Here is a 15,323-nt window from a genome sequence, read left to right as displayed (position 1 = left end):
CCATCGGAGGGAAGTTTCCAAAGAGAGCCAAGAAAAGGGAAAAAGGAGACTCATTCAATAAGCACCTATGCTAGGTGTGCGTGAAACTTCAAAGCATTGTCTTATTTAATACTCAATCAATCACAAAACCCTCCTCTTCTGCAAATGTCCAGACTGGAGTTGGGATGTCACAGAACTCTCTTGCAGAAAAGATTTTTTTCTTGCAGAAAAGATTCAAACAGCAAGTGTCAGACTCCAAAATCATTGACTGTTTCTGTCAAGGGCCACCCAGGAAATGCTTTTAGCTTGGCCTGCCATATGGAGCTCCTCCATCGCCGGCATGCAACTTCTGTTGTAGCACATGAGTAGCTGCAGATAACGTGAAAAGAATGGCTGCATTCCAATAAAACTTTAATTATGAACACTGAAATGTTTTTCATGTCATTTTCACACATCAAGAAATATTTGGCTTTCATTTTTTCCCAACCGTTTGAAAATATAAAAGCCATTCTAGCTCATGCTTATAATCCCAGCATTTTGGGAGGTTGAGGCAGGAGGATTCCTTGAGCCCAGGAGTTCAAGACTAGCCTAGGCAACACAGTCAGACCTCATTTTTATAAAAAATAAATAAACACATTATCCGGGTGTGGTGGTGTGCACCTGTAGTCTCAGCTACTCGGGAGGCTGAGGCTGAAGCTAGGAATGGGCTGGAGGTGGTGCATGAACCATAGCTGGCTGACCTCAGCTCTTCATCGTGGAGCCAGGCCCTGTCCAGGAGGGTTCTGACCATCCATCAAGCTAAGTCAGACATTCTCAGTTGGGCAGAGTGAACGGGCAAATGCATCTGAAATGCACCCTTAGCTCTTTCAGACATGCCTTTCTCTTCTTTGGGAAGCTCCTCACCGAATCTAGAAATATGAATTCATATAAACCTTGCAACCACCACTGCAAGTAGAAGAAAATATCCCCATTTTAGAAACGGGAAGCCCAGGCTTAGGACCAAGCCCTTCCGTAGAGAGCTGAGAAGTTCTCTCAAGGCTGGGCATGGTGGCTCATGTCTGTAATCCCAGCACTTTGGGAGGTTGAGGCAGGAGGATCGCTTGAGCCCAGGAGATCGAGACCAGCCTTGGAAACATAGTGATATGGCATCTCTACAAAAAATTTAAAGATTAGCTGGGTTTGTGAAGCACGCTTGTAGTTCCAGCTACTTGGGAGGTTGAGGCGGGAGGATTGCTTGAGCCCGGGAGGTAGAGGCTGCAGTGAGCTGTGACTGCACTACTGCACTCCAGCCTATCTCACCTGACAGAACAAGACTCTGTCTCAAAAAATAACAACAACAATAACAAATGTTGAGCACTCCAACTGGGGTTGTGAAAAACAGAAATAACATGGGAGGCACCATACATTCTTATTTAGAAACCTATTTTTATTTCTTATTTTTTGAAACAGAGACCCGCTCTGTCCCCTAGACTGGAGTACAATGGCCTGGTCTTGGCTCACTGTAACCTCTGCCTCCTGGGTTCAAGCGATTCTCATGCCTCAGCCTCCCAAGTAGCTGGGATTACAGGGGTGCACCATGATGTCTAGCTTTTATTCTCTTTTATTTCTTTTCTTTTTTTTTTTTTGTATTTTTAGAAGAGATGGGGTTTCACCATGTTGGCTAGGTTGGTCTCGAACTCCTGACCTCAAGTGATCCACCCGCCTCAGCCTCCCAAAGTGCTGGAATTACAGGCGTGAGCCACCTCGCCCAGTCAAAAGCCTATTTTAAAGTTATAGTAATTGAACTAGTTTACAACTTGAATAAAGAAAGACAAAATTCTTACAAAACGTGGGCCCTGCTTGAATCTGAAAGTGGAGCAAGCGCGGGGGGGGGTGGGGGTGGGGGGCGGCAGGGGAGGGGGGTGGGTGTGGTGCCCTTCATGCTTTCCGCCTGCAGCCCTAAGGATGGCTCCGAGGCCTCTGCAAGCTCCCCTGCTGGCTTCCCTTCCTGCAGGGTTATTTAAATCCGTCAAACCTCTCCTGGAGCCTCCTCCATCCACAGGAAAGGCTCATTCATGAAACAAAGCGGTCAGGAGTAACAGGCGGAGGCTGAATGCTGGGCCCCTGGCCGCGCTGATGGTGATAGACGCAGCCGGGAGTGAACTATCCCATGGAAGTGCCGGCCGCAGCCCCCAGGGTGTGAAGGATGAGGTGCTGGCACCTGGAGAAGTCCAGGGTAAATAAAAGTCTGTGATGGGGAGCAGGTGCTCAGAGGGGACCTTGGCAGGAGGCGCGGGGATCCAGCTGAGACCTGCGCCAGGCATAACAGTAACAGGGCAGAATCCAGCCGTGCTGGAGAATGACAGGGTGACAAACGGGAAGGTGCTCAACCTTCTCGTTAGCCCCAGCAATTACACCATCTGCGGCGGGCAGAGCTGTCAGGAATGTCAAAACCCAACCAATTAACAAGGGTGGTGTGGATTTATGTCCCTGCAAAGGGCTGCACGAGCAGCTCTGATTCATCACAAGCAGCTCTGGTTCACGGCCAAGATGCCAGACAGACGCGCCTTCTGTGAGGGCCGCCACGGGCAGCAGCGGGGGGTGAGGATGCTGCCATGTGCCTGCCTTTGGGAAAACTAAAATCAGGATTAAAAACAAACAAGCAAGCCTCTCCCCACAGCCAGCCTGCCCTGTCTACACTTCACTTGCAAATGCTGTGGGGTGATAATGTGCCATTGCTCCCCTCTGGGCTTAGCCTTGGCCCTAGTCAAGAATCTCCCTCCATCAGGTGGTCACAAAGGCTCCAGTTCAGGGAGGACCCCATGGTGCTTCTGTGGCTCTGTCCCCATCAACCCTAGAGGCTGTGCTAATTAACATGTTGGACGTCAAAAATGGGTCGTCCTCGTTGGAGCAGTGGCCTGTTCCTAGCACGGCAAGCAGTGGCAATGGGCTCTCATAGGTAAAAGTAAGAGCACTAATCTGAACCTAGACACCAATCCCACCCCGAAGCCAGGCCTGGATCCCTAGGAAGGCACCAGGACAGATCTGTTGCTGGAGTCTGAGGACTGCCCTGAGAGACCTTTTATGCAGGGGAGGTCTTCATCAAATGTTCACAGCAGGGACTGGGAGGCCGGGTCCATCAAGGATCCCTGTGGGCTGCTGGGTATGTGGAGTCCCCACCCGCCTTGGGATAAGGCTAGAATCCTCCCCCTTTGTCTGGGGTTGGAGGGCTGGGGACACCCAGGAGGTTGACGCCTGGGACTGCATCCTACCTTGCTGATGAGGAGCTTAGGATTGGGTGGTTAAATCTCCGGCCAAGGGCGATGGAAAAGTTTGCCCCTCTCAGGAGCCTCTCAGGCTTAGGAAGAACATAGCACCCTCTGGATCCACGAAAGCTCCATCCATAGAATCTGGTGGATGCTATAGCTCCTCATACCTTACAAATGCATGCTCACACCTTCTGAATACAAGATCAAAGGGGCCGTAGGGGTCTGCCTAGCCCCTCCCCACCTACCCCTCAGTCCTCCCCACAACCAGCTTATAGAGGCAGGAAACACCCCCAGGGTACACCACAGCTCTCCTGTCTAAGAGCTGACCCGGCTCCCTGTGAGTGAGAACAAAGTCCTCAAGCTTGCAGGAACACTTCATCAGGGGCCTTCAACCAACAGCTGAGAAAGCCAAAACTGAATTCACTTCTCCATGCAGGGTCCAGCCACCCCACAAACAACAGCACCCCATTTCCACATTGGCATCAGCATTGGCCAGCCATCTGGCAACTCCAAGGGCTTCCACCATGGAGGCAGCCTCCCCCTCACCGTCCCCCAAATCTCCCCCATCACTGCTGTCTCCGCACATGACGCAGGCTCCCACGCTCCTGCCCCAGGACACTGCCACGTGGGCCTTTGCCTCTTGAGAGCCCTGGACGCAAGGGCTCCCTCTTCAGCAGCTCAAACCTGCCTTTCACTGTCCCAGCCCGACCACAGAAGCACCCGGGGCCCCAGCGCATCCTGATGGTCACAGGTGCAGGCACTCACCCAGGACCTGAGGTGCAGCTGCAGGGAGTACCACCTTAGGAGTCACAAGCACCTCTGGCTTTTTCTACTGGGCCACTGGTGTCTGACACATAGAATGTTTTTTAATCTAAAAAATGAGTCCAAAAGGTCGGGTACAGTGGCTTACGTCTGTAATCCCAGCACTTCGGGAGGCCAAGGTGGATCACCTGAGGTCGGGAGTTCAAGACCAGCCTGACCAAGATGGAGAGACCCCCCCATCTCTACTAAAAAAATTAGCCAGGCATGGTGGTGCATGCCTGTAATCCCAGTTACTCGGGAGGCTGAGGGAGGAGAACCACTTGAAACTGGGAGGAGGAGGTTGCGGTGAGCTGACATCGTGCCATTGTACTCCAGCCTGGGCAACAAGAGTGAAACTCAGTCTCAAAAAAAAAAAAAAAAAAGAGTTCAATAACAGCTTCTCCATCTACTTCATAGAAAGGTTGGGGGAGCAGATGAGGTCAGAGACAGGAAAAGGTTAGAAAAAACAGCTCTCACTAATAAGAGCTATGGTATCTATAGTGTTTTGGATCATGTGAGGGGAGAGCCTCCGGGAATGAAAATGAGGCTCTTAGAGGCAATCATTTCAGCATCTGGGCCGGAATTGATGCTCACTCAGCACCCCAGCATCCACCCTCACATACAAACATGCACACACACCCACGCACATACATGCAAACCTGCACACACACCAACAACTTTTGATCTCATCTCTACACCCTGCACCAGGCACTCTCTGCTGATTGGCACGAGCACCTGTTTCCTGTAAAGTCACAGCAAAGAGGCTGTGGAGCCAGGCACCTGTCCCAGCTGGGCCAGAGGGGCAGACCTGGAGTGAGAGAGAACTTCCATGAAGCCTGCCTGTGCCACACAGGACTTGGCAGGACCGGATGAGGGCCAGTTGGCTGCCTCTGCAAGAACCAAGTCGAATCCCATCCATTCGGGACCTTGCGCAGTCTCCTGGAGCCTCCTGTCGCTTCTCTCTGCGGCCCTGGGGGTTGCTTGCCTTCAAACTGCAGGGGTGGAGTTCTCATTATTTCAATAGATAGTTCTGAGCACCTGCTGCATGGCAAAGAGCCACTGTTGTTACTATTTATTCTCACTGCTACTGAGAGTAGAAGTCATTCTTTATATTGGCAAAATGCTTGCCAGTTTTCAAAGAGCTCACATGTAACCATACAGCCCCCACAACCAGGGTGCGGGTCAGGTGAGCTGCCCTGAGGCCACACAGCTGGGAAGCAGCAGTGCCTGGCTTGGAATCCAAGTCCCTTCCCAAGCGCCAGAGTCCTGTTCCTGGTGGATTCTCTAGCTCTGCTTATCATAGAGCTTACTTCCCTTAAACCGTCAGCATGAAGAACCCAGGAGACGTCCAGTTCCAGCTCTACAGCCAACTAGAGAGCCAGAAATGCCAGATAAAATGTAACATAGCAAACACTGTTTCAATGCAGACCCACGTCACACCGAGGGAAGAGACCTTCCCATGGGCCAGAAGTAAAGATGCCCAGGAAACCACCCTGTGAAGCTCACACAGGTGCCTGAAGTCTTGGTTACTAGAAGCTTGGGTTTAATGCTCAGGCTTAGGGTAAGAAGTGAGACTTTGGGCTCAGAGGCAACAGAGACCACTGCAAAAAGAGAGCCTCAAGTGACTGCCCGCCCCCACTAGCCAAAGGGTGAAGTAGAAAAAAAAAACTGTTACAAATACAATTCAAGAAGGAAACTTGTGTGTTTTAGCCTCGGCCTGAAAACAAACAAACAAACAAACAAACAAAAAACCCAATCACCCTTCAGAATATGGAGTTGGGGCCTGTTGCATGATTCTGGCTTGGGGTTCACGTTTACAATATCTGCTTGATCTGGGAACCCCCAAGCCAATTCACTGACATAAAAATAGGAGTCATGAAGATAAACCTCCAGGGGAGCCCGGCTGAAGCCAACAGAAAGCCACTCTCAGGCGGTGTCCCAGCCGTGGGCTTCTGCAGACACAGCCTGCTTAGGCTGAGCTCAGAGCTCAAAAGGACGACGCCTCCCAAGGAAACAATCCACCATGTCAGGGGACACACAGGTGCCTGACATGGAGCTTCAGCCTTAGACCCTGGAACTTCAGCCACTAGAACAATCTGATGGAGACTGTAAAATACGTATGTTTAGAATGATTGCAAATATAAGCTATATCGGGGAGGAATGCAAAATCTCAGGGGGAAAATGACAAAATGTATTAAAAAGAACAGGGAGACATAATACAGAACCAAATGAAATTTCTAAAAAATATAATTGGACTTGGTAACTCAATGAACTGTTTCCTAATTAAGGCAAGAATGGGTTGAGGAAATGTAGACAGGGGATGGACAGAGGGACTGGGGCAAGGGCAAGAGAGAGCAAGGAGGAAACACTGAAGGAGAAGGACTAAAGGGTAGAAGGAGGAAGGGAGGGGAGGAGGGAGAGAGGAAGAGAGAGAAAGGAGGAGAAGGGGGGAAGCTGTTTGGATCAAAGTGAACATCACAGTCCACCAGTCGGTCAACACACCCATATGTATATTAAGCACTGCGCAACACTGGGTGTCTGGATGGTAGATAATGGTGGATGAGTGAGGGGGTGGTGGAAGACTAGGTAGGTGAGGATTGGGGGATGGGTAGCTAGGTGGGTGGATGGTGGGATAAACGAGTGGGTGACGGCCGATAGTGGGTAGGTAGGTGGTGAAGGGGTAGGCAGTGGAGAGATGGATGAGTGAATGGGTGAGTGAGGAAGAGGTGGCTCGGTTGATGGGTAGGTGAATGGATAGATAGATGAATGGGTGGGCAATTGTTTGAAGAGATGAATAGGAGATTGGTTAGGCTGGCGGGGAAGTAGATGGAAGAGTGAGTCAAGAGATGCGTGGCAGGATACGTGGATGAACAAATGGTGGGGTAGATAAGTGAATGGGGTGGTGTGTGGGTGGATAGTGAAGGGGAGATTTGGTGATTTAGTGGGGAGGTAGATGGGTGAGTGGGTAGATGGATGGGAGGGTGGTTGGATAGGGAACAGGTGAGTAGATGGATTGATAGTAGGAAGATAGATTGACAGGAGGTAGACAGCTTGATAGTAGGCAAACAGTGGCTGGAATGGATAGATAAGAGTGGATACATGGATGGGTGGGTGAAGATGCAGCCCACTCAGCCTCACCCTCACCTGGGCCTTGGCCTTCACTGCATCATACTTGGCCTTCATTCTCTTCTGGGCATCTTCATCCACGCTGGGGTCCCCGATCCTGTTGAACAGGGAGGCTGCCTCCTCCAGCAGCCGGTCCAGGAGCACCGCCTGGTTGTCCACGTTGTGCAGCAGCACCTGGGCGTGGCTCAGCTGCCACTGCTTCTCCTTCAGGCCCAGCTGGAGCTCGATGTGGGGCTCCAGGGTGACCATCATCTTCTGGAACCAGCGGTAGAACTCATCTCGGGCCAGCAGGTACTCGCTCCAGTGCAGCCACACCCACTCGATGCGGCTGTGGGCACAGACACCTCAAGGTTGTGAGGGAACCCGCCACCTGCCTCCCGGGTCGGGGATCCGTGCTGCCACCCCCTCCCCAATACTAGGGGGCTGTGGTCTGGGGACATGATGATGCCCTTTCTGGCCCCTGAGTCACCTGGGCAGCTGGTTGACACTCCAGATTCTAGACCCTCCCTCAGTCCTACTGGATAAGACCCTCTGCCCAGTAAATAAGCTCCCTGTGTGAGGGTAGAAGCCATGGGGAGCTCAGACTCCAAACCTTCTCTCAGAACCACCAGTTTTGGGGACACATCTTTGGGAGTCCTTTACCTCCAGCACCTTAAATTCTGGCCCTGAACTCCCACTATCAATGCACAGACACCCCCAATCATTTCTCTCTGGCACTGGGGCTCTGAACACAGTTTCTCCAGGCCCCTGGCACACGCACACCCACTAATATTAGGAGCAGACTGCGGCTGGGATGTGTCCAGGCAGCGGCAAAGCACCGCTGCATCTGTGGGCTTGTTGAACCCAATGGGGACAGAAGGCTGGAAGCCTGCGTGTGGGTTCCAGGGGTGCTGTGAACTCACTCTGCAACCCTGCCTCTTCGCGTGCCTTAGTTTCTCCATCTCTAACATGGAGGTGGCTCTATCTCCCCAGCCAACATCAAGCCACTTTGTTCGGAATTTCAAGTGCGAGGATTTAGAAAACAGAAAGCACTGGGCAGAGTCATTCCCATCTCCATGCACATCCTTGCTTTATAAAAATGGAGATGATCCTGGCAGCTCTTGTTTACTGAGGGCCTACTTTGCGCCAAGCAGTGTACCTCGCTCTTGACACTTGCTATCCCGTTCTACCCTCCTAACAACCTTCAAGGAGCACTTGATTATTCCCATTGTCCAGAGGAGGTGCTTGAGGTTCAGAGAGGTCAGGTCACTTTCCCAAAGCCACACAGGAAGTAACCAGCAGGACAAGAGTCAATGCCAGGTCTGTCCGAGTGTCTGCTCCCCACCACCCCCTGTCCCCGCCGACCACCACCCAGCTTCCTGGTACAGGCAGGGAGTCTGGCTACAGTGCTAGCAGCGCCCCAGGCCTTCTTTCTCCAGAGCCACTGTGCCATGCTCTGGAGGATGCACACACGGTAAGTCTCTTGGGAATTGTTGGCAAAACATGCTGGGTTCCCAGTGTCTGTTATCATCATTCAACCTGATTATAATTAGAAAGAGGCAGGCAGGGCTGGCCCTAATCCCAACAGAATATCCTGTCTCCTGGAATCCCAGGACTAGAGAAATGTCTCTTGGGCAGAGGGCCCAAGCTAGTGTCGCGGTGGGCAAGGAGGGTCAATGGCGGCTGTGGACAAAGGCCCTGGATGCCCTACCTGTGACAGTGAGTCATGTAGGTGACCGTCTCCTCCCACTGGGCCTTGATGTCCTTCAGCTGGGTCAGGATCTCGGGCTTCTGGTCCCCAGGACAGCATGCCAAGAGGGCTTCGGCCATCCGTAGCACCAGGTCCACCTTCACACGCCCCTCGGGCTCCAGTTGGCATATTTTCTGTTGTGGACACACAAGCCAGTTTCCAGGGTAGAGCAAAAGGCACACAGGCACAGCGTTGGGAAGACAGTGGCAGGGTGCAAAGAGCCAGGACTCGAAGGCCAGAGGATCTGGGATTCACATCACAGCCCCTGCACCCCTTCTTGTGGGGTCTTGGGCAACCTGCTAATAGCTCTGAGGGTAAGAGGCGGGAGCAAAGGCGATTAGCATGCTGGGTGCTGTCCGACGAATGGCTTCCTCCTTCCCCACTCAGCCCATTTCTAGAGTGTGAACTCAGACAAGTTTTGTTCTCTCCTTGGACTTGGTTTTCTCATTTGTAAAAAGAAAGTATTAATCACATCTATCTCTCAGATTGTTTTCAGGATTAAATGATGAGAAAATGCATGTGAGGTACATGTCTCAGTGTACAGCGTGAGAATCTACCTCTCAGGGGACAGCAGGGAGCTGGCCCAACCCGGGGTCCAGCTGAGGCTCCAGAATCATCTCTGTCTTTTGCAGTTTGCACCAGAGGCTTGCTCCTGAGGCTGCTCCCACCAGAGACCAAGAGCAGCCAGGACACTGAAGCAGCTCCATTCCTGGGAGATGCTGAGTGAGTGACTGTAACTCACAGACAGCCCATGTTCCTGCTAACTGCCTTAGAACCCACAGCAGTCTGAGATGGCCCCTCCTGACCCTGCTCCTTCCTCCCTGCTCTCCTGGCCTTGGGGTCACATCTCCATCCCTCTGACCAGCCTCTCCTGGTTCCCTTCCTCCCCATATTCTCCCAGGGGTGATCCCCCTAATAAATGCCATGCACATTTTATCTCATCTTGGTGTCAGCTTCTTGGAGGACCAAGACCAACACATGATGTCCAGCAAAGAGTAAATCTCCAAGCAATGCTAGCTGTTGTCATTGATGTTACTATTCCAGTTGCTATTCCACTGTTATTATTCAGTGGCAGCCAAGGCTTGGTCTCTGTAGGCAAATATGACTGGATTCCAAACCCAGGGCCACTCCTCACTACTGATGTGACCTTTGTCACAGGAGTGACATTCTCTAGGCCTAAGAATGAGGGAAGATAAGCATTAGGTAATGTAGGGAGAGCCATGAGCACACTGCCCAGTCCACACTGCATCCCAGTCACTACCTGCTCACTATTATTATTATTATCCTTATCTTCGGATCTGTCTTTACTAACAGCAGGCATGGCCTAAAGCTCAAGCTCAGACCCCCAGCCTGTCTCCCCGGGGGCTGGCGGTCAGTGTCCTCACACTGGCTTCCCAGTAGCCTGCTTGTCTCTGACCCTTCCCCACGGATGGGGTGAGGGAGGAGCTCCTGCCATGTGGAATGCGGCCCCACTGACAGCTGTGTGACCCCAGGCAGGTCACTAGACTACTCTGAGTTTCCCTTTTTCATCCTGAGACAACGATAACAATCTCTGCTTGTCCATCTCCCAGGGTTATATAATATTAACTTTAAAAACACTATTAGCCAGGTACAGTGCTGCATGCCTATAATCCCAGCACTCTGGGAGGCTGAGGCGGGAGAATTGCTTGAGCTTAGGAGTTTGAGACCAGCCTGGACAACACAGTGAGACCACGTTTCTACCAAAAAAAAAAAAATTAAAAGTTAGGCAGATGTAGTGGCACACGCCTGTAGTCCCAGCTCCTTGGGAGGCTGATGTGGGAGGATTGCTTGAGCTTGGGAGGTCGAGGCTGCAGTGAGCCATGATCAAGCCACTACACTCCAGCCTGGGTGCCCGAGTGAGGTCCTGCTTCAAAAAATAATATTAAAAATAATAAAAATAAAATAAAAACACTATGAATTAAACATGGGTATAAGTTAGTGTACTTTGTAAACTGTTGAACAGTTATGTAGACCCTTCCCCAATGTGTGCAAATGGGTAACGGTCCCCATCCTTTTTTTTTACTCCATACAATAATCGTTGATTATGATGATGATGATGACGATGATAACAGTATAGAGGGACTTCCCCTCCTACGTGTATTACCAAACAGTGAGGCAAACAAGCTCCTTCCAAAGGCTGTCTCTGTGTCCATGTGCATGGGGGGTGCTCAGGGAGAGTGAAGAATGGGGAGACGCCCCAAGAGAGGAAACAGGGTTATTTGGCCAAGCAGCAGGATGTGGCAGGAGCCCAGGGGGTGATGGCCACAGCAATACCCAGACAGGGACCCCTAGTCCCTCTCAGCAGCAAGCAACGATGGGGCAAACAAAAGTACCATAGTGGCCAGTGTGGCCCGAAGACCCAAGGGTCAGTGCGGAATGTTCTAGACTGAATATGATTATCCACCCAGGATGTTTCACACCACCCAGGGGCAGGGTTCCACAGCATGGCTGAGGATGAATTTGTTGCCATTCAGAGAGAGATTTAATTTGATTAAAAATAACAGTAGGCCGGACGTGGTGACTCATGCCTGTAATCCCAGCACTTTGGGAGACCAAGGCAGGAGGATTGCTGAGGCCAGGAGTTTGCAATCACCCTGGGCAACATAGTGAGACCCCATCTCTCCAAAAGCATTTTTTTTATTAAAACAAAACAAAACAAAACAGAACTAGCCAGGCATAGTGGCATATGCCTATAGTCCTTTTTACTCAAGAGGCTGAGTCAGGAAGATTGCTTGAGCCCAGGAGGTTGAAGCTGCAGTGAGCCATGATCACACCACTGCACTCCAGCCTGGGCAGCAGAGCAAGACCCTGTCACTAAAAAAATAAAAATAAGAAAAAAAGGGCCAGGCACGGTGGCTCACACCTGTAATCCCAACACTTTGGGAGGCTGAGGCGGGCAGATCACAAGGTCAGGAGTTCGAGACCATCCTGGCCAACACGGTGAAACCCCATCTGTACTAAAAATACAAAAATTAGCCTGGGCACGACAGCGTGCACCTGTAATCCCAGCTACTCAGGAGGCTGAGGAAGGAGAATTGCTTGAACCCGGGAGGCGGAGGCTGCAGTGAGCCGAGATCGCGCCACTTTACTCCAGCCATCACACCACTGCACTCCAGCCTGGGTGACAGAGCAACATGCCATCTCAGGAAAAAAAAAAAAAAAAGTAAGATGATGTTTCTGATTCCCAGAAATGTGAAAGGAGACTCATATTCCCCAAGCTAGCAAGACGGGCATCACGATAAGTCCGATTTTACAAACGGGGGAGCTGGGGACCCACGGAAACCACAAGCCTTAGGAATGATTCTCTGTAGCTGCCAGAGAAGTCTCCTCCACACCTGCTCCCAGTTGCAGCTCGGATGGAGTCCAGCTCTGAAAATCACAGGAGCCAACAACTCTGGGGAAGAAGTGAAATTCCATGTCCCTTGGCCACACCCAGAAGGAGCAGCCAGGTCTGGAATGTCCTGTGTGGACAATGGCCCCTTCTCCAAAGCCTGGTGTCCTGACTGTGTGGTCCCCCCAGGCCCCTGGACCTTTGTCCTTCTTATCCTCATGAAAGAGGCACAGGCTGGACAGAGGGGGACACAAAGACCCAAGACCTGCTGCCTTTTCAAGGGAGTGAGTTTGATGCTTCTTTACCAAAGCAGAGGAGCTGGCTGGTCCAAAGGCAGGCCAGACACCAAGCCGCCTTCCCCGACTTGGAGAAGAAACATCTGCCCTGAAAGATCAACCTGTAGGGTGTTTATCGGAGGCCTGAAGCCAGGGGAGGCCAGAGGCTGTGGCTGGGCTGGAAAAGCCAAATGTTGAGAAGTAGACTCCACTCTGACTGCCCTGATGATTACACTCTTTGGCTGGTGTGAGGTTCTTTTATAGCCCGTCACCAGCAAGGACACAGTCCAGGAGTGCTTGGCAAGGGCTGCGCAGCCAAGTGGGAGAAAGTACTTGAACTGCAGCCACAAAATTATTCCAATTTGAAGCAGCCAATGAGGTCAAGGAGAAGGTGGGGAGCAGATGTAAGGAAACACCTTGGAGAGAAGAATCAGGAGACCGGGAAAGTGGAGGAATGGGGTTAATCAGGGTTTTCCCTCAACCCAGCCAAGACCAGGTGACCCCCAGCTGAGCATTATGCTGGGTGCTAGGGTCCTGGATGAACAAGCTGGTAGGAAAGAGGGCTGCAGATAAGAGCGTAGATGACTGCAAAAAGGGCCAGAAGAGACCGCAAAGTTTGTATGAGAGCTCAAGGAGGGATGGGAGAAATCCAGGAAGGCTTTGTGGAGAAGGTGGCATTGGCATCAAGCCTGCAGGTCTCTAATTAAAGACAATTGGAGAAGGATATTTGAGCAAAGGTAGGGAAGTAAGATATATTGAAGGTTGAGTGCACTGGGAAACCAAGCTTTGGGAAACACCAGGATGCTCCTGACCAAGAGGGTGGCCCAGAAGCTGGTGAGGAAGCTGCCTGGCTCAGGCCAGGACCCAGATACAGGACAAGGGAGCCTGAGATCGTGCCACTGCACTCCAGCCTGGGCAATACAGCGAGACTCCATCTCAATAAACAAATAAATAACTACCTATGCTGGACCTGGGAGTGTGGCTGGAAGCTCCTAAGACCCACTCCTGGAGGCTCTGGGGATGGTCAGGGACAGTTGGTACATTGTATATCCCAGCTTCTAAAACCACAAGAAACAATCACCTCCATTTAGCCAGCTCTGCCAGCATACCCTGCACTGTGCATACAAGCGTGTTTATAAGTGATTCTCCTCAATCCTCCCTCCTTCCTGCAAGGCAGCAGCTATCACTCTCCCCGGAAGCAAGCTGAAGCTCAGAGAGCTCTGGGAAACCCTCCTGAGGTGTCACAGCCACGGCAGATTTTGGAGCCCAGGCCTGCAGGCCCAGTAGCCAAGCTCTCAACCCAGAAGTGATGGGTTCTCCAATCACACCTTACACAAAGCTCCCATCCCATGAGGATTCTGGAGTTTCCCTTAACCCCTTGGGAACACGAGGGCTGAGGGGGTTCGCTCCTGCTCTACAGATGGGAACATGAGGTCCCGGGAAGGCATGGGACATCCCCCCGGCTGCACGGCTATTAAGGATCAGAACTGGATCAGAGTTCATGTCCTCATCACTGCAGCAAACAGGCACTGGAGACAAGCCTAACAGAGTTGGTGGAGGAAGCACATGGGAGATCCCAGAACCTGGGGGCAGGTCCCACGGGTAGGTCGAGAGGCACTAGCTGCCCCCTCTTACCAGCTGGCAACAGGAAAATGTTTTCTTTCTTATTGTGAAATTGGTTTTGAAAATGGCAAAACACACAATAAATGAAGCATGCCGGAGCCCCGTGGGAGGAGACAGTGGCAGAAGGCTCAGGCCATGACTGCCCTCTGCCTGGACTCCCACCCCCTCGGGGCCCACAGAAGTGCTGCCTCTGGCTTCCAGGGCCCGTCCACCCTGCCTGCCAATGTGTCTTCATAAGGACCGCCCTTGACTTTGCTTAAACCAGAACCACCAGCTGCGGGGAAAGACCTGCCAGCAAAGGGTAGAAAGTTTGAAATGCTAAGCACCTTAACACAGTGAGCACACAGGCAGGGCTGTGATGCCCACAGACAGGGAAGGTCAGGAGCTGGGGCTGAGAAAGGGGGAAACAGGTCAGGAAAGATGCACGGACAGGAGGGTTTCATTTCTTGTGTACACGCAGACCCAAACAAAAGAGCATTCCTAACAGAGGCAACACGTGAACAAAGGCTTGGCGATGGAAAGTCTAGGAGGTCTTCGGCCAATCGAAGGAGGGCATGAGCTTGTGAGGTGTCACAGGGGCTGGACCTAAGGCCGGTGTGAGCTTGTGAAGGGTGACAGTGGCTGGACCTAAGGCTGGCGTGAGCTTGCGAGGTGTGACAGTCACTGGAGCTAAGGCTGGTGTGAGTTTGCGAGGTGTGACAGTGGCTGGAGCTAAGGCCGGTGTGAGCTTGGGAGGGGTGACAGTGGCTGGAGCTAAGGCCGGTGTGAGCTTGGGAGGGGTGACAGTGGCTGGAGCTAAGGCTGGCGTGAGCTTGCGAGGTGTGACAGTCACTGGAGCTAAGGCCGGTGTGAGCTTGTGAAGGGTGACAGTGGCTGGACCTAAGGCTGGCGTGAGCTTGCGAGGTGTGACAGTGGCTGGAGCTAAGGCCGGTGTGAGCTTGGGAGGGGTGACAGTGGCTGGAGCTAAGGCCGGTGTGAGCTTGGGAGGGGTGAAAGTGGCTGGAGCTAAGGCCGGTGTGAGCTTGGGAGGGGTGACAGTGGCTGGAGCTAAGGCTGGCGTGAGCTTGCGAGATGTGACAGTGTAGAGAGCTGAGGCCGGTGTGAGCTTGGGAGGGGTGACAGTGTGGAGAGCTAAGGCCGGTGTGAGCTTGGGAGGGGTGACAGTGGCTGGAGCTAAGGCCGGTGTGAGC

At 52.1% G+C, this 15,323-nt stretch overlaps 1 protein-coding gene across 10 annotated transcripts in view; it reads right to left on the bottom strand.

Moving 5' to 3' along the window:
- Positions 1-15,323, bottom strand: part of SYNE3 (spectrin repeat containing nuclear envelope family member 3) — a 124,930-nt gene that overhangs the window by 50,397 nt on the left and 59,210 nt on the right. For all 10 annotated transcript variants that reach the window (XM_050799021.1, XM_050799028.1, XM_050799023.1 and 7 more), the window contains 2 exons: positions 8,845-9,017; positions 7,173-7,482 (listed from right to left, as the gene is read on the bottom strand). In XM_050799021.1, the coding sequence (XP_050654978.1) occupies positions 7,173-7,482; positions 8,845-9,017 (483 nt within the window). The remainder of the gene's footprint in view (positions 1-7,172; positions 7,483-8,844; positions 9,018-15,323) is intronic.

The sequence above is a fragment of the Macaca thibetana genome, chromosome 7 (assembly GCF_024542745.1).
Source record: "Macaca thibetana thibetana isolate TM-01 chromosome 7, ASM2454274v1, whole genome shotgun sequence".
Classification (NCBI taxonomy): Eukaryota; Metazoa; Chordata; class Mammalia; order Primates; family Cercopithecidae; genus Macaca; species Macaca thibetana.
This window is presented reverse-complemented; position numbering and strand designations above follow the sequence as displayed.